General features: G+C 38.1%; 1 protein-coding gene across 3 annotated transcripts in view; it reads left to right on the forward strand.

The window, feature by feature from the left end:
* Positions 1–21,429, forward strand: part of ammecr1 (AMMECR nuclear protein 1) — an 89,217-nt gene that overhangs the window by 42,553 nt on the left and 25,235 nt on the right. For all 3 annotated transcript variants that reach the window (XM_006632618.3, XM_015351113.2, XM_015351112.2), the window contains exon 3: positions 21,004–21,118. In XM_006632618.3, coding sequence (XP_006632681.1) covers positions 21,004–21,118 — 115 coding nt within the window. The remainder of the gene's footprint in view (positions 1–21,003; positions 21,119–21,429) is intronic.

A 21,429-nucleotide genomic window follows, 5' to 3' on the forward strand; every position in this document is an offset into this window, starting at 1 on the left:
TTTCTTTTTGAGCTGTCCTTGTATAAATGTTATTTTTAGGCTGGAGCATTACAATCAGACACTGGAAAATGCAATTCTGGATTTAAGCAAAGTTAGTTTTGTAAAAAGAGAATAAGCAAGAGGAGTCATGATGTATCTTTAGTATGGTTTTATGCAAGGCATTTTGAACTTTCATTGCTGTGCCCCCTGGTCGTTTGACAGCATGTAAATGTAACTGTTGATTTGCTTGCTACATCTGGCTGTACTGCATATGGAACACCAACTGGCCTGCTCCCAACACTGCAGAACTCCATAGAACTGGGGAGGGGATGGCTGAGACGCTGACTGTTAGAAACCTGTCTGCATGGAACACGCTGACAATGGAAACGTTATCAGCACAAGGGATTTTCAATGCGCGGGTCAAAGGTGCTTGTGAGTTTTGACTGAAGAAGAGGACAGGAGTTTTTCGCCTCAGGTACATGTATTTTGGAATTCTTATTCGCGCTGATCTCTCAGGACGTACACAGTACGAGGTGACACTGTACAACAGACAACACCACCCATTATAGGCAGTGTATTACAAACATAAATAATAACAGAAAAATAAATATGGTGGACCATGCAAAACATGCATAGTATAGATGTGCACTGAGTCTGAGGCATTGCAGTTAGCTGCTGAGAATGCATACTGCAGTAGGATAGAAGCTGTTCTTAAATCTAGTGGTCTGTGTGGTACCACTTGCCAGAGCAGAGGAGGGAGAACAGTTTGTGGCCGGGATGGTTGGGGATCCTGAATGATGGATTGGGCTTTATTGCGGATGATGTGAATCTCACTGACTGATGGTAAATCTCATCCTATAATCTTCTGTGCCATTGCTGCAACCCTTTGTAGTGCATCATGCATGGTTGTATTGCTGTACCACACAATGATATCACTGGTGAGGACACTTTTCTATAGTTCAGCTTCCCTATACTGCATTTCTTTAAGTACCACAGAAAGTGGAGGCTCTGTCTTGCCTTTTTCAGATGGGCTACAGTGTTGTGAGACCAAGTTGGTGGAGATCTGCAGGCCGAGGAACCTGAAGCAGCTGACAGTTTCCACTGCTGTGCCACCGACGGTGATAGGGGCGTGACTCCCTCTGGGTCTCCTGAAGTCCACAATGAGTCTTTTGGTCTTGTTGACGTTCAGGGCCAGATTGTTTTCAAGGCATCATCTTTATAAGATGCTCCCCCTCACTTCTGTATGAGGACTTTTTTTTCTTATTTTCTGATGAGCCCTACAATTGTGGTATCATCTGCAAACTTAATAATGTGGCAGCTGCTATAAGTAACTGTACAGTCAAAGGTGAACACGTAGTACAGCCTAGGACTAAGGCAGCAGCCTTGGGGAGCTCCAGTGTTTAGGATCACTGTAGAAAGTAGTAGAGAGATGGCATTATGTGAATCAGATGTACATCATTCAGTAGTGTACTGGCCTAGGGTTTGTATTTCCTATTAGTATGCAACTGAATAACAGCAGATGCTGTTGAGCTTTGTTTAGAATTGTTCAGATCTCTAAGCAATTTTCACACACTAGATTTTATTTGGCTTCCAGACAGTTACTGGAGGCCTTTTTGCAATCCTAAGGAAATTTTATCTTCTTCCCACTTTTAAATTTAGACTATAGTTAAGAGGCCAACTGTGCTCGGTGCTTCATACAAGACGAGTGTATTGGGACAGACAAGCCATTAAATTTGTGACATCAACCTAAATTGGGTTCTTATGAACTGCTGCACCGATTAAATGGAAGCAGGCATCAAAACCTAAAACTTTGTGAAATATAATTTTCCAACCCCAAGAATGCCTTAAACCCTGTCAAAAGCATGGTTTGTCGCATAAACTGCTAAAAAGTGTTTGGCAAAATAATACAAAACTTTATAGTGTTGATACTAGCACCACCAGGATGAACATACTGGCACTCTCTGGGTTACTTAACATGAATACTAAGTGTGCAAAATAAAAGACACCCAGTTTCAGTTTCACCTACTATTACTCAAAGCTTTGTAGAGTTTCATTAAATAAGATGTAATCTGTGAGTTTTTAGTTCAGTTTAAGTCATAAATAATTTTGAGTTTTATTTTTTGCAGATGACTTTTTTAAATTTTATTGCAGAATTGGATTTATTCAGAGAATAGGATAGGACTCTACTATCATCCAAATATTAAATGGTAAATGTGCATATCGATGGAGTAAAACTCAAGTTGTGGAACAGTTTCTGGAACTGAAGTCTACTGCAAGCCAAGGAAAGTTTGTGAAAACAGGGTATCCGTTCTTTCAACGTTATTTGCTCCATTAGCTCCAAATATTGTTAGTATTTCACTGGATGGAGTACCATTAACCCCTGACATTCAGTTCTTTCTGTGTATACCAAGATGACCAGGCGGCTGCCATTTCCTTATTAGACACTGGGCACTGTCTTGGCAACGACTGGACTGATTGACAGAAGACTTAGCAAGTTTGATGAACATCAGAAGCTGCTTCTCATTTGCACTTCACCCGAAGTGGTGATAATTTTTACCGCCCACAGCAGGTCATCAAATACTTGGTGAGATGTTACTCAATCTGCTTCTGTTCAAGGACTGCTTGGCCCATTAACCCTTAAATGGGTAGTTATCACTATAGTGACAAGACAGTGCTCAAATGGTGAAATACTCCTGCTAGATCATAATGGCTGCCTGACCACTATTTTGTTTTCAAAATTCAAGCTGCCGTCTTGGAACCGCTGCAATGATTTTCGACACTGAGCAGGTTTCCTTACAAGCCTTGCCTCAGAGCTGCACCTCACATGTATATGTATGGCATGTAATACTCTATACACATTCACTAGTTGATCAGGTGCTTGAGAAAATGTCCCCCTTAACGCCAGCACCTCTTCTACTTGCTGTTTAGCAGATTAACGCCAACCTTCAAGGGTATAATATTCGTACTTAAAAGATGAATGCGTGTGAAAACAGGGCAGACATCTATTTATTTTCCTTAAATGTTTAATCCTGATGTTTAAAAAAGTGTTTTGGTTATAAGAGTGGTAAGAATAATTCTAGTTTGACATCCCTTCACACTGTTGAAGAGGGCTGGGATATTAAATGCTTGCAGTTTTTTTCCAAGTTTTTGGTTGTATTTCTGGTATCAGAAATGATACATTTCATGTTATCCTAACTTTTAGTAATAAGCTTAACATTTGATTTTAAATATAAGCTATAAACAACCAAACCTCCAAAACAGAATCTAAAATGAATGAATTCATCAGTAAGATTCTTTGCTTTGTGTGATTCAGGACTCCATAAGCAGGGTGTGAAGGTGGTCAACAGTGACCATGGATTTTAAAGGTGGGAGTTCTTTAGTTGGGATATGTAAGACGTAGTGAATTCATTTAATCTGCTAATACAAAATTCACTAATAGACTCAGCACTGTACCTTAAATGGTTGCATATATGATCAGTTTGACAACTTGTTTTTGAGCTTTGTTAGATTTGGTGCCTTTAGCAGAATAGTACCACTGTCTTTAAAAATACGCCAGAGTTAATTGAAACATGGTTGTGAGGAAGTGAAATACCTTTTGCTAGTGCAAAAACAATGAGGGTGTAAATAGATGCTTTCTCGCCTTCAGGTATTGTTCTGTCCTCCTCTTTTTTTGTATGATTATTTTTGCAGTTTTGTATTTTGTTTTTTTATGATGTTTTAAAAAGATACTTTAAAAAATATGTACCAAAAAGTGGAAATTATGTATGTGTTGCTAGGATGAAAGGGCCTGTGTCTCCTTAGGGACACAGTTCTGTCTAATCAACTATTGGTTCCACTGAGTATTTTTTCCTATGGGAACCTGAATATAGCATATTTAAACACATCACATTATCTTCTGGGAATGTTCCTTATTCCTTGGATATTTTTATTGTTGTGCAATAAGAAGTGAAAATAATGTGCAATAATACATCACACCTTTTTTGAAGTAACAGAGATGTTTTTCTCTTGGTTAAGGTTTTTTTTAGCATGGTCTGTGGCATTAAAACGGATACATACCTGTCAGATTATTTATAACTTTAGCATCTCTTCAGTTTCATAGTTTTGGGATCTTTAGGTTTAAGAGCCTGAATTAAGGGTTAGTAGTTTTAAGTTTATAACAAAGCAAAATCGTGCTGCCAAAACTTAATTTGGCTTCAATGTGACACATCACTAATAAGTGTATTTATAGTGTGAATCTTCATATAACAAGAGAGTCAGACCAGTGAGCATGAAGAAAGGCTGATGGAATTCATGGGAGACTTATTCAAAGTTAAGTGAATAGCACTGAGACGGTGTTGTGAAACCCATTCTTTACAAATAAGCAGAAGTACAGCATGTCATGCTTTTTCAAATGAAACTGAAATATGGTGCAAAGGCCACAAGTGGAAAACAGAATTAATGTTGAAGATGAAGTGGTATTGGCCTAAGAGGAGTACAAAAAATGCTAAATTTTGGTAAACCTAAAAATCTTACCTAAAATGGTTTTGTGGGTAAAAAGGTGTTTGTGGGTAGTATGCCGAATGTATACAAGGAGAGAATGCAAGTAGTAACTGAAACAGTATTCTTTTTATTTGTCAAACTGCTTGAAGTATTAATGTTACTTCTTGGCTATTTTTATAGGGGGTGTTTTTAGTTGTTTTTAGTTTTAAGCATTATCTGAATACATATTAGAATTATCATCTGAACAGACTTTGTTCTTTATGCCTCTCCCATTTCTTTTTACATTTAGTAATTTGAGGTCATGTAAGATTTAAGCTCCTTCTTCAGGGCCCCATTTATCAAATATTCAAGAGGGTGTGCTCAAGCCAGGTGGACGGGGAAAAAATATTGTGACTGCCTGTTCAGTGGAGCAGGAGCTGTTACACGCTGCTACACAGGACACTTTTGATTGGCTCCAGGTTCAGGCTTTCTCTCACCTTCCATTGGCTGGCCCTGTTGCTAGGATAATTCTACACCAAGGCTTCAGGGTAGGTCATGTATGAAAACTGGTAAAGCTCATTTTTCAGATGGCATTTTTGTCATTCAGAAACCACATTATAAATTTAATATTACTGGTCATCTCTATTAATAAAACCTATTGGCTTAGGTTGAGTCTATGGCCTGCACTGCTTTTGTTGTTCATTACTTCTCCAGTATGCAGCTTTATTTTGACCAAATTGCCTAAATATTTCTGCTATTTATGTTGTCACAAATGGAATTAAGGGAATAACATTTGAATAACAAGGCATGTTTTCTCAGTTTGGTTATGGAATGCAAAATAGCTATACTTTTTGTATTTTGTGAGTGTTGTTCTTAACATTCATATCATACCAAACCATTTTTATACTTAAAACAATGTTAATTCTTAGTTTGCATGGAGTTGAGCTTATGAGACTATGCTATTTAAAGCTTTTAGGGGAGAGTAATGCTCTTAAATATAGTGCCTACAGATGTTTTTCAAGGATGCTTTATTTTTAAAGCTCCTTACAGTCATGAGCAGAGAGTTGAGTCTATGAGGAGGAATTTCTTCTCGGCCAAAACCTCCAGGCTTTTCTGTTGGATAAGGGCCTGTGTTTTCATAAAGCAAATATTTTGGTCTTTTGAAGTAGATAAGGGACTCTGAGGTTCACACAGTTCTGAAAATAGTTCTGCAGAGTTTGTATGTCAGCTGATCTGAAGTCTGTTGATTAGTAATTGAAGATTTAATTTGAATTGTTTGCCATTTACTAAGCCTCTCAAAGTACTGCATTGGAAACTTCATCAAAACTTGCATAGTGTAACAGGTTAGTAATTCGTATGGTACTTGTGCATGACTATACATTTATTTTCTTTAAACAAAAATTTGAAGAAAATCAGTTTTGGAAAGGGCTTATTGCAAGGAAAGCTAAATATTCTTTTGTTCTTTGTGATATTTTTTTTTCTTAAGTGGTATTTAAGGGTGAGGTTGTGCTATTTTACTATTAGAATGCATGTATTACAGTCCAGTGTGTCTTTAGAAACTTTTTTGTTTTGGCAAGGATGCCTAAAAGTATGCCATGTCTCCTAGCAACACACTGGTTAGGCATAATTTGGAATGCTATTCAGTTTGGGTCACCATGCAACAAGGAGGATATTGCTTTGGAAACAAGACTGATTCCTAGTCTTTTGGACATGTTAACAGAATTTTATTGTTTGTATACTGGAAACGGGAATATTAAATTAATCTAGGGGATTTAGTCCAGAAAAGCAACAATACAAACACCTGGGGATACAAGTAGAAATGAAGTTTATGCACATTCAAGGAAGGAAACAGGAAGTATTTCTTTATACAGTCATGGGTTTCTAGAGCAAAGTTCCTTACCATGTTTGTGGAGCTTGCACTGTGTTGATCCTTTAGTAAACAATGTGACTGGTTGTATGATTTCAGAATCCAACCAGATGAACAAGAACCAGACCTCTCCTTTGTGACCTTTCGTATGTTTTTATATTCTAATATCAGTAGAATACTAGTGTATGGGTTTCCTGATTCTTCAGGAAATTAAAAATACTTCCTGTTTCTTTCTGTTAACGTCCCTGCATTCTGCTCTTTGCAGTAAACTATTCAAAGCTCAAGCCTCAGAAAAGAGAAACCTTTTTTAAAGCACTGATATACAGATGTAGAAGCTAGCGCAGGTGATTTTTCTAAAAAAAATGCGATATAATGAATAAAAAAATAAGAGGGCCTTGGGGGTAAATTCTGAATCCTGGGGACTGTCTGGGTGGAGTTTGCATGTTCTTCCTGCGTTTGTGTGAGTTTCCACCCACAGTCAAAAAACATACTGGCAGGTTAATTGGCTTCTCAGATAATTATTCTTGGCATGAGTGTGTCTGTCTGTGTTTGTGTCTGTACATCTGCCCTGTCATTGACTAGCCCAGGGTGTACCCTGCATTACGGCTGTTGCTTACTCTCCAACTCCCCTGCAACCCTGAATTAGAAAAAGTGGTTAGAAAATCACCATGCTACCCACTCCCTTGAGCTTCTGAGTTTAAACCTGTTAAAAACAGAACGTGCAAAAAATCATGAAAAGTAGTCCTCAAGCTTTTAGTAAACAAGTTCTTTGGTGTTGAATGCAGGTTCAGTTTGGCTTCCTGCACTTTTCCCAATTAGTTTGTGTCAGTCTTTGAGCACTTCTTTCAGTAGTTCATTGTCCAGGCATATTGTGCTTAAGTGCTAGAACCGATGGGGATCTAGCTAAGCTTTAATCAGCTTATTTGTTGCGAAAGGAGAAATCGGGGAAAGACAAGCAAGCAAAGGAGTAGAAAATCCAATTAAAGGTTTCATTATCACTTCTGTGATGTCTGCAACCAACTTGTGCGTGACCCTTTACGTAGATGGAAGGCCAGGCCTTGACATGGACAGCTGATTGTCAGGAAAACGTATCTGGTGGCTGATTTTTCATAGTCTCTTGATATTGTCAATTAACCTGTGCAGTGCTGGGTTCCTCATTTTTGTCTCTAAATGTATATAAGATGTTTGATGGTATCAGGGTGAGGAGCTTCCTTCTTACTTCCCATGTTAACATTATTTTAATATTGCTTTTAACCAAAGACGTGATAGAAAAAATAAAAAATCTAAAAAAAGGTTCTTGAATTACCTAAACCTATGCTTTAGAACATGATTTTCTCAGTGTTTAGCTACTGGATTTTAAATTATAATGGATTAATGGATGGAATCTTATTGTCTTAAATGAGATCTTTATGAAGACTTATAGTAGGTATAGCTTGCAGCAGTGATAGGGTTTCCCTTTAAAAACATTGGTCTCTTTTCTCTTTTTATTAGGAGAGTGGCTATTGAGAGAGACTTTTTTTTTCAGTTGTAATTTGATTCCATCCTGTTCAGTTGATTAAAAGCTACCTATTCACTTAATTTCGCACCTCTTTATTTAATCAGTAAACAACTGCCTAAAGCTTATTTTTTCCTTAGCATATTTACAAATTACAAAGCCATTAACTTTAATTCCACGCTCCACACTTTCAGAAAAACACACCAGCTGGACCATCATGCACTCGAGTGGTTCATTTTGGGTCTGGGGAGCTCAGAGAAGCTCTGGAGCATCTGAATTGGATCAGTGACGATGCACTGTGATGTGGAGGGAGTTTCTGCCCTCTTTCCAAACAGCAGCTGTCAGCTCCACTGTGCTCATCCGGTTTGCTGCTTGTTTTAAGGGAGCCTGGCGCAGCAAGGACAGAGGAGTGAGAATCGTGCTGTGAGGCAAGGCTGTCCTTCAGCAGGAATCCAACTGAGTTGATCAGCCTTTTAGTTTTCTGCTCTTTCTGTGAACAATTGACTACTTTCTCCTGCTCAAGAAGTGGCTGCTGAATTCTGGTTCTCATGGTAGCGCACATTTGTTTAATGTGGCTTCCTTTACTCCTGGGCTAGATAATCAGGTCTTTTGATTGCCTGTATTATTTTGTGATGAGCCTGAGCACATTGTCAGGTGTACATCAACCCTTTTGTTTTCTTTAAATTCTCTCAGGTCTGTGTCAAGCTGTCAGGTCTCCAGTTGTGCTTGATAGCCTAAAATGACCTGTTTTATTAACCTGATTTTGTTTAATAAATGCATAATGCATAATAATGCACATTTTTACTTTGATTTAATCATTGTCATGTGTAAATATTCTATAATAATCTTAAGAGCATACAGGTTTTGCGTATTGAACCTATTACGTTTGAGTCACTGAAGCAGGGAAAGTACTAAATTGCTTGAATCATGAGATTGTCAATAGTTTGTGCCATCACCAGAATACCTATAAATTTAGATTTCTAGCATCAATATTTCTGTTACAATTGCTTTACTCCATGACTTTCAGACAGTTGGGAAATGACATTGGAAATTTAACAAGTGCAGTCTTGCATTTGCCATTCTGTCTGACAGGCAGAGAGAGGAAAAAGATCTTTTCACTGTTAAGGTAAAAAGGGAGGACAAGATGCAAAGCCATTGACAGGGCTTGAAACAAAATTAATACCAGGCTGGCTCTATAGTAATTCAGCCAGGATGGTAGTCATTCAGAGATGTATAGCAAATGTTGCTGGTTCACATCTGGTCTGGGCTATGCCATTGTCTATGAATGTGTTTCTCTTTTTTGAATGCTCAGTACTGACTGCATGCCTTGGGTTTTTCGGGTGGTTTGAGCTGGTCAGAGCATCCTCAGCTTGCAGTGTAGTGGCAGCAGCCCAGTGTATTGCCCAGGGATCTGTGGACATGTTATCAGTGAGAGTTGTTTCAATCTGTCATGATGGTTCCTCTGGATTGTACTGGTGACTTTCAAAAGTGCATATATTGGAGGAAAGCATAGTAGCAGGGTAAAATGTTAGTATCGGTGATCTCCATTGAACACCTGGTGTTCGAATTTGAGGGTCTATTAAATAGGATTTGAAATGTTCTAAACAGCATTAATGATATAATATGTATGCAAGATTTTACAGAATGCATTATAGTGTTTTTTCAGTGAGTTTGTCATATTGAGTGTTTCCTTTGTGCTAAGCTTAATGATTCTATTGAATAAAATTGTTAGTTCCTATCACAATTTAAGCCTCCATTTTGTGACTGCAATTAAAACTACGCTGTTGGACTATTAATTCCGACCTGCTGCCTTCTGAAATTGGTCAATAGATTGTTCAGTCAGTAGCTAAAACTATTTCATAAACCAATTTAGTAACATTCCTTTGATTCATGAGGGATTGGTGGTGGAATTCATGATTATCCAGGTGTTCAGAATCCAGTTTTTGCTTTTAAGAATTACCAAATGGGAGAGCACAAGAAATTGTTAAAAAAACATACTAAGATACCAAGGGAGAAGACGCCACACATCACTAATGGGAACATTGGAGGTTTAAGCTCGCAAATGATCGTGTTTCCTGTCTGATTAGATTTTCTCTGCCTCAGACTCCTACGCCATTTCTTGCTGCTCAGATTTACTCCTTATTAATCATTTTGCCATCCACTTTTTCACATGTTAAAACTAGTAGTCTTTTTAATGTGACAGTGCCATTTACTGCCAATGTGTAGTCTTATGCTGGTAATTACAAAAGAACTGATTTTGATACATTATTCCCCTTTCCTGCTAGCTCCATGGCAAGACTAAGTGCTCATTGCAATTCTGGTATCTGAATCGCTTTTTAATGTTTCTTGACTATACACTCTTCAGAAAACTCAGTTTTTCAAGTATATTGATTATTATAAAGGTTTTCTGATAGGTCCCGTGATAAAGTAGACCATCACAGATTCAGGTTTAGAAATGTTAAGCATTGTTCGGGGGGGAAAAAGTTTTCCACATCTTGGATGATGTTTCTTGAAGGGTTTACCTTCTGTTCTAATTTATTTTGTCTTGTACTGTGTTGTGCCATTTCTATTTTGTTTGTGAAGCACGAATATGCTAACACCACTGCAGTCTTCTTCATTGTGCTGTACATAATAGCTCTGAGAAATGGTCAAGCAATCTTTAGATCCAGTGATGTCAGATTTTTCCTGGAATGACCTCAGCGCTGTCCTTTTTGGAGGTTATGTGAACAGCTGTGAGGCACTGTATACTGCATTTCCTTTACGGCAATTACAAATTGTTTTCAGCAACCCTGCTCCCTGTTTATTATTAGATGGTTATCTGTGCAGTAGCCATGGAGCAAGACAGCACTGACTAAATGTCTCGAGTTAAGAGATGAAAGCAGAAATTTAAAGCAGCATGTGGGGCAGGTGAGGTTCACTTAGAAATTAGTTTTGTAATACACAAATCTTTTCTAGAAAGAATGACACTGCAAATGTATATCAGTTGGATAATAGGGCCATGTAAGTTAGTTGTTGTCATTTTTTTTTCAAATGGTTCATAAAAGCAGAATGTAGTTTTCCAATAAAGGCATTTAATGTTTCATGATTCGAATTGTCGTTATTTTCTCCAGAAAATAGGTTTTGCTTTCCTTTGTGTCCAAAATGACTTGAGACTGTGGATCATTTGTTGAGATCCTGAGATCAAACTGCATAATTAATCCTACAGACTGGATACTATACCTATTTCAGGCAGTGGTAAGCTACCTGCAGGTTGTGGAATGTTTTGCCATCAGTGTTGGAAAACCTTCCTTTTAGCTTGCTGCATAGTGATTGGTTCGGTGTAGATTGTATGAAGATACTTGCATTGCATCAGGCCAATAGGAGTTATCTCATAATAACATACTGGATTAGACTGTTTTATCCATCCATCCCCTTTTCAACCACTTCTTCCAATTCAGAGTCACAAGGTAGCCGGAGTCTATTCCAGCAAACTACAGACGCTCACACAGACGCACACCAGGGCTGATTTTCCCAGAAGCCAATTAACCCACCAGTGTGTCTTTGGACTGTGGGTGGAAACCAGAGCACCCAGGGGAAACCCACACGAACACGGGTAGAACATACAAACTCCACCCAGACAGCAGCCCAGATCCACAGTTGAATTCAGAGCCCAACTGCAACTGTAACCACTGCCACCTTAGACTGTTCCAACATAATTAAAAAAAGGTGAACTACAGAACTATTTGAAGGGCATTCCATGAGTATTACTGCTATTTTTCACTGTGGGTGTTTCTTATAGTTTGAGGATGACGGAGGCATCACTTTCGCATTTACTTTTTAGCATAGCCTCGTGTGAAGGTTGCCTTAAGTGCGAATGCTCCATCATTGAAAAGGTGTCCATGGAAAGACCTAAGTTTAGGTCACCTTTTCAGTCTCGGGCTGGCACATGCAGGGCCAGGGCCTGGTCTAATGGATATTTGAACATATATTATTTATATATATGAACGCACAGCTGGCCCTGCGCCACCCAGTAAGAACCTATGGATAATAATCTTCTCCCATCCTATTCCATTTTGAAGATTAGCAGTGGTAAGCAGGTAAGCAACTTCCAACAAATCTGTTTTAAGAGTAATGATGAGTTTTTTTTTAATATTATTCTGCGCGATTACAGTAGTTCATTATTTAGGTCTATGCATATACTCTTACCTCCTTAATGTACACATTGTGTAATTTTAACGTGGAGAGAAAACTGCTTGTCGTAAAACAATACATTTTATAAAATGATTAAATGTAAAACTTTCACTTGCCTGGAGGGTTGGTCGCACATATCTTGCATTGCTACTGAATAAAACGTGTTCCACTTTTGAGACTGTATAGAAATTTTCAGTGACAGTTGTCAGAGCATTTGTTATACCATAACGTGCCCTGTACATTATAGAAAGCCGTGCTGTTCAGAGCTATCCCCAAATTCACAGAGGCGTAGTCCAGAATAAAATGGTATGCAGATAGACAGGAAAACCTTTGCAGTTATCTCACAGGTTTTCCTCATACTGCTAATTTATTTGTGGTTGTGGGAATGTGATGCAGTATAGGTGTATGTTGCAGTCTATGCATGTTGCAGCATATGTGTATTGTACTGTAGGTTGTATGTACATTACATAGTTTCCTCATTGTTTTCCCTTTTAATAGATAACGAACATTAGAATATAATTTGCTCCTGTTAGGTGTTACATCAGGGTTTTATTGTTCCTGAGATAAATATAGGAATTTAAATATATTTATATTTTTTACATTTCTCTGTCAGTACTGTTAAGATTCTCATCTGTGCAATATAAATAAGAACTGAGCTGGTCCAAACATACTAGATATGATTAATAATTCATTGCGTTTCTCTAGCTGCTTTTCATCCCACAGGATGAAAGAATGATGCGTGGCTGCCATTCTATGCCAGCAGCTCAACTACGCAGCAGATCAAGTGGAGAAGTAAGAAATTGCTTCATCTGTTTGAGAGCCTCCGAAAAGGGTTGCACGTGCCAAGCCAAATATATTCATGTGCCAACTCTGGTGTGCCAGCCTATTATGGATAGTGATATATTCCAATACTCAAACAGTATATGGAAGTAATTACATGGTTTTGTGTTGAATTTGATTTGAGACTTTAATTGTAATGCTGTTTGATAGATTATTAGTTACAATGTTAAATAAACTCAGCTTGCCGTCTGTGTGTGCATGAAAATGAACTGCTTTAATGATACACTCTATAGAATGTTGTGCTGTAAAATACTGTATTAAAAACAATCTTTACTAAATTAATGCTGTTTGCATTCTAACATGACAAGATCCTGTATTGATGTATTTTTTAGATATTTTTCATTGAATTACAGATTTTATTCACCTCTTCATTTGAAGCGACTTCTGCGTGCGCCTCCCTCTTGTTAAAACGAGTTATTTAATAGTGAAGGATGTAACACCTGTGATTACTTTTAGAAATGTGGTGTAATGTCTTGTATTTTTTAACTTACGAGATTGTTTGTGATGTTATCTGCCCAACTGCCCAAATGTGGTGTGACCGTGGAAGTAGCACTAGGCATAAATCTGTGACCAAAGCTCTGATACATACAGAACCCACGTTTTCAGGCTCCAAAGGCTGTACTGCGAAGACTGGTGCTGTTTCCTTTTGGAAATGTTTTCTAACATGCCAATAATGCCATTATTGTTATAATGCAATAACCCAATCTGTATGTTTAAAGCTGTATCTGGTAGAATTTTCATTTGAATTTTACTCGAGGTTTCCACTTTATATGGGGACCCAAGAAGAAATATTTGAACAATGTAGAATACATACACCTAATTTTTGCTTTTTGATTTCACACTAGATTTCTCCTTATGTTCTTGTGTTTCTGTATAGATAATCTCCTATCCCTTCTTGTGAATTGAATGGTCTAAAAGACTAATGATTGGGTCTGGTTTGTTTGCTGGATGTAAAAACTATAATAAAGATCTGGTTTGTATAAGTAAATATTTTATAATGCAGACTCTCTGTCAGTAGTAGATTGAGGTTTGACTAACTCACTGTAATAGTGTGAGTGTAATGCTCATTGCCGATTACAGAACAGTACATAAGATTATCAATGTGATGTCCATTATAAGTAATGAACTTCCACATTTTTTTTCATTTCTGTACTGCAGGAAACGCTACATTTGTTATAATTTATGGCTATTTAACTGATATGCTATTTGTTGCTTCATTTTTTTCTGAAACCTTTGGGATATATTTTATTACATATCACATGTTAAGGTCAGTTTTCCATTTTCTATAGAACTATTCTGTACATTCAAATTGCAATTAAATATTACACCTCACTATCTACCATATGTTATTTATTTTTTTAGTTTTTAAATGCTAAAATTAAACAAAGAATTAATTTTCACCTGATTAACAGTGCATTTTGGCAGAACATGTTACCTTAAACTGAATGGCCCAGCAGTGAAGAAAACATTGAAAATTTAATAAAATATCGTGAGAGTAAAGGCTTTGCTTTATGTTAGCTTACAGTATTTCATTTTCTTTCATGTATAAAAAGCTAACCTGTGTGACTAAAGAACAAAATTGCTTTTGTTTCACTTCAGATACGATCCTTATCCTGGCTGGCTTTGCATTTGGAATAGACTTGAATCCTTATGAATTAGGTGCCTGATTGATGTAATTCAGGTCAAGGTTCCAGTTCTTCTGTCTGGTAATTCTTCTGTCTGTTCTAATCAAATTCTGCAATGCACACTGAGATTAACCTAAACCTGCAAGTTGTATCTTCAGCTCTGTGCATTTTCCTACATTTACATATGTAATAACAGTATAGTAACTATGTGTAAACCTTTTTTGTCCTAATGTTCAAAGGAACAATCCATGGCATGGTGTACGAATATGTACCCACCCTGTTCAGTGCCTGTTAAAGGGCAGCGATGTTATTTTAGAAGCACTACTTTGGAAACTTGCCTGTTCACCTGGCATGGTAGCTCCCACATTTTCACAGCTTACACTTCCTTGGTCTACCAGCAGGTGGTGGTGTTTTACAGTGCTACTTGTTCATATGTTTGCCATTACAATCAATTCTCGAATACTTATGGTGGCTTTTGCATTATGCTCCTTTTGAGAGTTTCCAGTTTGATAAAAGCTCGTGAGAAGTCATGTTTTGCTCTATTGTATTGGAATAAATCCTTATCAGTTAAATATGCTGTGTCAAATATTTCACTTTAGTGGAACGGAATGTAAATAACTAGTTATTACTAGACAAAGGAAGAAAAAGACCAAGATACAGCATGTACTGTGTAATTTCTAAAACTGACATGACATGCAGTGTATTAACTTGTGCTAATAAGGGGTAACTTTCGATAAGATTTATCCCCACTGAGCAATGTGAGTCGTTAAATGTCGTTAAAAGAACTTAAATGTTCAGTGTAAGGCAACAGGGGCATGAAAGCTTAGGTACAGGCCACAAAGGCCCCGTGGGAAATGGGGGGCAAGGGCCACCATTTTTCTTAACCATCTGAACCTGGAGGTGGAGGTGATGTGGTCAGCATCACACTCCAGCTGGCCTATTACCCCCAGAAGGATTAACCCACAGTACTCGTTTGGAAAGCAGGCTGAGTGGACCTGGGAGCCATCTGAAAGGAATTAGAGTAAGCTACATTGCTTGCCCCTACCTGGGATTGAACCCGGGACCTTCCAGTCAGGCGCTAGACACCCTTGCCGTCTGAACTATCATGGCTCCGCATGAAAGCTTGGAAAACTTAAAATAACTTTTCCTTCACATTAACACTTCCTTTTAAAATTTATTTTCCTTCAAAATCTCAGTGCATCTTACCTTTCCATTTATCTTAAGTCTATAATTTTGTAAAACTTAACAACAAAATAATTTTTATGCCCTCAGTCATTAATATGTTTAAACATATTCCTGTGTCAGGAAGGGACAAACATTGACTACATTCCAATACGTTTTCTTCATAACCACACAAAATTAAATTGGTATTTGTTAAAGCTGCATTTGGTAGATCAGGTCATCTGTACTGTGCATTGTTGTACATAAACCTTGTCAAATATAAATAACTACTAAGTACAATGTAGTTCATACTTACATGCTCCCCATTAAATGTGGTCTAAACGCTCGGTTATCATAACCCTCTGAGTTTCCATATTTGACTGGGCTTCCGATCAAAAATATAACCTCCAGTCATTATTTTGTCTTGTTTGGCATGAAACATGAGAATATGCCCTAAAAGTACTTACTGTATTATACAAACTGTTAAGGTTAAGGATAATTCTTGCACTAAATATCCTTGAAATTATATTTGCCATGTAAAAAAAAACATGTAGGTGCTCAAAGACATATTGTTAATATAATGTGTTTTCCTAGGTGAAAAGGGCAAAAAAAATGAGGTCAGATCATTTAAAATCAATTACTGAAAAGCTTTAGCTCTAGGTTATTGTCTGTTCCTCTCTGGTAAGGGTGGTGTCTGTGTCCTCATTTAGTTATTGTACAGTCACAGCTATCAATCAGTAAGAGTTTTTTTATGATTATTGGTTGGCTTCAGTTTGTTTTCAGATGAACATGTCAGTCTGATTTATTTGATTTGCAACATTTCAATCGGATTGAGACTGTTTTTTTTTTAGTCTTTTTTTCTTTTTGTTTCCCCTGGGGGTAGTATTTGATTTAATTTCATACCACAATATCAATGTGGATGGCGAGGGGCCTGTTAATCACTAAATGGGCCTGTGTTGTGTCTGCCCTGACAGCAGCCTCATCTGTAAAATTTAAGCAGCTTGGTCCAGCTCCAGCTGTACTGCTGAAACAAGCAGCCGCTCAAGAAAGCTGCCCTCCGAGTGAAGCTACTTTCTGCTGCCTCTGTGCGTATTGCAATTAAACAGGTCACTGAGAGGAGCCAGAACACACTGGTACTTTGGGGCGTTGTTTAATATAAGAAGCTTTTACTCATATCAAGGTTCAGGATTATCAGACCATTGACTTGAGCCCTACTTCCGTCAACGTCCACGAAGTTTAGGAACTTGTATGTGCATTCCAGGTTAATTTTGAGATTTTGCTAAAGGAAAATGAGACAAATTGAACAGTTCGGGTGCAGCACTAGAACTGGCAGCAATGCCATCTCTTTGAGTCTGTGAGGTCGAGCTCCAGGAAAACCACAGGGCAGGCGTTTCTCAAGCAGCATCTTCAAACTGTTCTTTTTAAATAGGATAATCATAGGATGTACTGTATTCTGTTCATGCATACATTTTATTTATGATGGATATTAAATAATGGATTCAAGGAAATTGTTGAACTAATTATAATGAAAATTCAATTCATTTACTTTGCTCAAGCTATAAGAAACTGACGTTTTTTTTTCCCCTAATAAATAATATGACCACTTTTGAGGACAACACACCCTTGTAAGTTCAAAGTAGATCAGGAATAAAATAGACTGCTTTAAAAGATTGGCTGCCACAACACGTATTAAAGTTTCTCCTAACTCCCTAATGGAAAAAAAACAGATTATGTGAAGCATGGAAAGAATCATTCCTCACTTGAACTCCTCTGCTGAAGGCAGCATCCCTGTGTCTAGAATTTTAGATTTCCATCTGCTTCAACTCACTGACGAAGCCAGGTCATGTCTTAAAATCAGTCAGTTGCTGCTTAATTGATTATTTAAGCTTTAAATTTTACCAGCAGCTGGCTGCGATTGATCATGATTTATGGCTGTCCACCATTATCTATTCCACACAAAAGTTCAGTTTTTCTGGATTTTATTTTTGTTATTGAGTTTACATTTTTTCCAAACAGAAAGGTCCTGCCCATTTAAACTCTCAGATATTTTCTGAGGCTGCCAGACTGAGTGGGAAGTGTCTGTGCACTCTACTGCTGGATTTCTAATGGCCTGTCTGATCCTCTTCTTTTTCTTTTATGCTGCATTGATAGCATGTGCACTAGCACAGCTTCCCAATGATGAAACTCTTCAGAGCAGTGACCCTTTACCATTGTGAAACTTCTGTAATACCATAGGTGAAATTCAGGGTTTGTTTCTTTTTTCCTGAAAATTTATAGGACTGTAAGCTTCTTCTAAACCTTTGACTCGCATCAGGCAGACTCTCAGGACAGGTATTGGAATTTGTTAGGCTTCAGGCTCCTTTGTGCTCACAGAGAGGGGTGTGGAGGGACATGAGTGCTTCATTAAGTCCCATCCAAAAACTTGGGGGAGTTTTCTTTATTATAAAGCAACAGATCCTGCCGCATATCATACTCAAGTTCATTTTTTAGCTCCAATTTTCCCTGCTCTATAGAAATTTTAAAGTGTCAACATTAGGATTTTAGCAAAGCTTTCCCTCCAGTGCAATTTTGCCTGCTGTTTATTTGTAATCTTCACAGAAGAAAAATACCCATGTCCCAGGTGCAATCAGGGCAGCTGCAGGCAGGCCTTAGTGCTGCATACCACACTGCAAACATGATAGTTGCCTGCCTTAACACTGCTTTCAACATGGCTGATGAATTATACATAGAAGTAGCTCCAGAGAAAAAAGCAATAAGAAAGGATGGGGTTCCTCCAGAAAAGCTTTTATGTGTTGTTGGAATGTGTGGCGTAGCTGACATAAATCAAGGTTGGCTGGTATAAGTACACACCATTTTACATTTAAACTCTATGTATTGTATTTTTATCGGCAGAACCTTTGAATGTGTGAAAAGGGCAGTATTCATATGCTGAGATGATCAAATTAAATTTAATTTTAATGTTTTTAGTTGGGTTTGTTTTCTGTTTTACCTAGGAGATGAAGATGATGACGTGACTTTTTATTTTGCAGTTTTGTGTTTATGCTGCTTTGGAGTGATTCAAATGGTAAAGGTGCTTGCTTGAACCCTGCAGTCATGTAATCAGCCCTGGACTGTCCTTAGCTCTGTATGACCAGAATTCCCCAAGCATAGGCAAGCCTGTAGCACTGTCAGTAGAAACAAGCAATTGCTCCTGCAGTTAGCACAGAGCCTGTAAGACACTGTGAATCTTGTAGTGTGTAAAATAGCGAGTGGTTCTACATTGTGTGTTTTGAAGGAAAAAGAGAACAACCATCATTTACTCCGTTATCAAGTCAAGCATTGTGAGAGCTACACACTGTGAGCATGTGAAGTTTTGAATTTAAAATGTTTGCATTTTTATGAGTTATATTGTGCAAATATTGTTGCGTAAGTCTACTTTTATATCTTGCGCATAGTTTTATACAGTTTATAGCTTAGAATACTGATGTCTGTAAAATGAAATTACAGAAATACTGATTTCTCTAACATGTCGTATCAGTGTATATTGTGCTATAAGATTTATTTTTAAAATGGCCTTTATCTGCTTAATGTTTTTGGAAACCCTGCATTTTCTGAGAGCAGGCACTGGCTGTTTTGGAAGCCTGTAATGTGGAGCGCGGTTCTCTGAGAGTTCAGGTGAAGTTATCCCTGCAGTGCAGCAAAGCTGTCGGCCTGGGTTAACATTGTGCTTGTGTAGGGAAAAGGTCAGGGCTATGCTGTGCAATTAAAACCAGGCCCGAGGGCACTTTACACAAACGCCTATGAAACAGAAAATAAATCTGCCTACTGTGTTATATCCTCATCAACATGAGCTCCATGGATACTTTTTTGCTGTGATATAACTGATTAAACTTACCTTACATTATTGTGCCCATTTTTCTTATTGTACAATTGTGAAGAACCTGGCAGTAACTTCAGAATTGTATCTTTGACAATGGTCAACAAGTCCTGACTTGGTAAAACAGATTAGTGCTATTAAAGAAAGCCTAGGTTTCTGGATGCTAAACATACTGTACATGTGTGATTGTGATTCCAGAAGGTCTTCTATTTTTATTTTTATTTCACAGTGGGGTGAAGAAGGATTAATTGGGTCACGTGGCTTACATTGAGGGCTACATCTCACTCTGCAAACGTGTAGGGCTGCTTTCGAAATGCCAATATGTATTAGCTGCTGACATGCATAAATTGAGAAAATGCTTTTTAGCTCTGTTCACTTGAGTGCATTACTGCAGGGATCACAGCTTTTCTTTTTGCAGCAGCTCTTGACTATCCTGGAAAAACGGATTCCCCCAGTGCTTTTTATCCGTGCTTCAAATCACTTGTGGATTATGGTAAATCTAGGAGGCATGGGGATTTGACATTAAAATGCAAAAGCGTAAAAATAGCATACTGCTGGTGGAGGTTGCTGTCAGGATGTGAGCTTGTGCAGACAAAAGGGAGGAGAATTAAAGCTATTGGTGGATGCTTTATCTTAAGGTGTTTATGGATTAGATATGGAATTAAAGCCAATGTATAATACTGCTTCTTAAAGGGCAGGCGTGCCATGGGTGCTAGAGAAGTAAAAATCACAAAGTTCCATGTTCCCTTTCTTTATTGAAATGTGGGGGTTATTTTGTGACATTCCATAGAGCTCTTGAATGTGTGACTTTTGTATTTCTGGCCGAATAGAATATTTATAAGAGGTACAGCGCCATCCCAAGATGCTTTCATGTATTATCAATAATGAAAACTTCACAAAACAAAAATGGACTTTTGTTGTATTGTACTTTGGCAGAAATTAAAAAGGAGATGCTGTACAGAGGCAAGTCACCTTTGTGTCGCCTTTCAGTTGAATCCCTTTATCACGGTTTTACAAAGCAACAACAAAAGTTTGAACCTGTGGGACATATGTAAAGGCTGCTATCCCTGTCTTCTCCTTTGCTTTGACATGGGAAATTAAAAAGCTCCAGCGGAGGTGATTCATAAATTCATAGTGCTGGAGGCATTTGACAACACGAGGATAGCAGACTGGCAGAAACAATTACACAAGTGCTCTCTCCACTTGCAGCTCTGCAGTAGTAAGATTAATTATAGTGTGCCCCAACAACAGAAAAAGTGACAGGCAATTTAAAAAAAAAAAGAAGTGGATGTTGTAAGCACAACGTATTTCCTTTCATTATTATAGCTGAAGTTAATTGAAAAGATTTTTATCCAGTGAAGACGGACTTAGAAGTAACCAAATTCTGTGTCCATTTGAAAGATGAAGATATCTGAATGTTACCTTCAGGCCTGTGGGTTTCCTGCTCCGTTTCTTTCTTTAACTGGCGGGAGTTTGTTCTTCATGGGCTATGCAGGTCACATCACGCCAGCTTTGCTTCTGAACAGGCTGTTCTGTCTCCCTGTGTCCACAGTGCCCTTAAAGACAGCCGCTTTCCCCCGATGACGAGGGACGAGCTGCCGCGGCTGTTCTGCTCAGTGTCTCTGCTCACCAACTTCGAAGACGTTGGTGATTACCTAGACTGGGAGGTAAGAGGAGACCAGAAGACTACGAAGACCAGTAAACCAAGCTTCATAAGAGCACTGCATTTAATGGAGCAGTTCAATTCACCTGCCTTTTCTTGTTTTTGGTCAAGATAATTCGTGTTCCCTGTCTCTTTAAGTGTTCTGTCAGTACTTCTCTGATACGATTCACCTCTGTATGCCATCCTAGAAAATACAGCCACAGGTAAAAGGGTTTCTTATACTTGATTGTGTGGAATAAGTTGGGGAATTTTACTGTGCTCATCCCTCCATGCTCAGTGCCGATAACAGTGGACTTCAATACCCCCCTCTTCACC

This window comes from Lepisosteus oculatus, chromosome 8, assembly GCF_040954835.1.
Source record: "Lepisosteus oculatus isolate fLepOcu1 chromosome 8, fLepOcu1.hap2, whole genome shotgun sequence".
In the NCBI taxonomy this organism is placed as follows: Eukaryota; Metazoa; Chordata; class Actinopteri; order Semionotiformes; family Lepisosteidae; genus Lepisosteus; species Lepisosteus oculatus.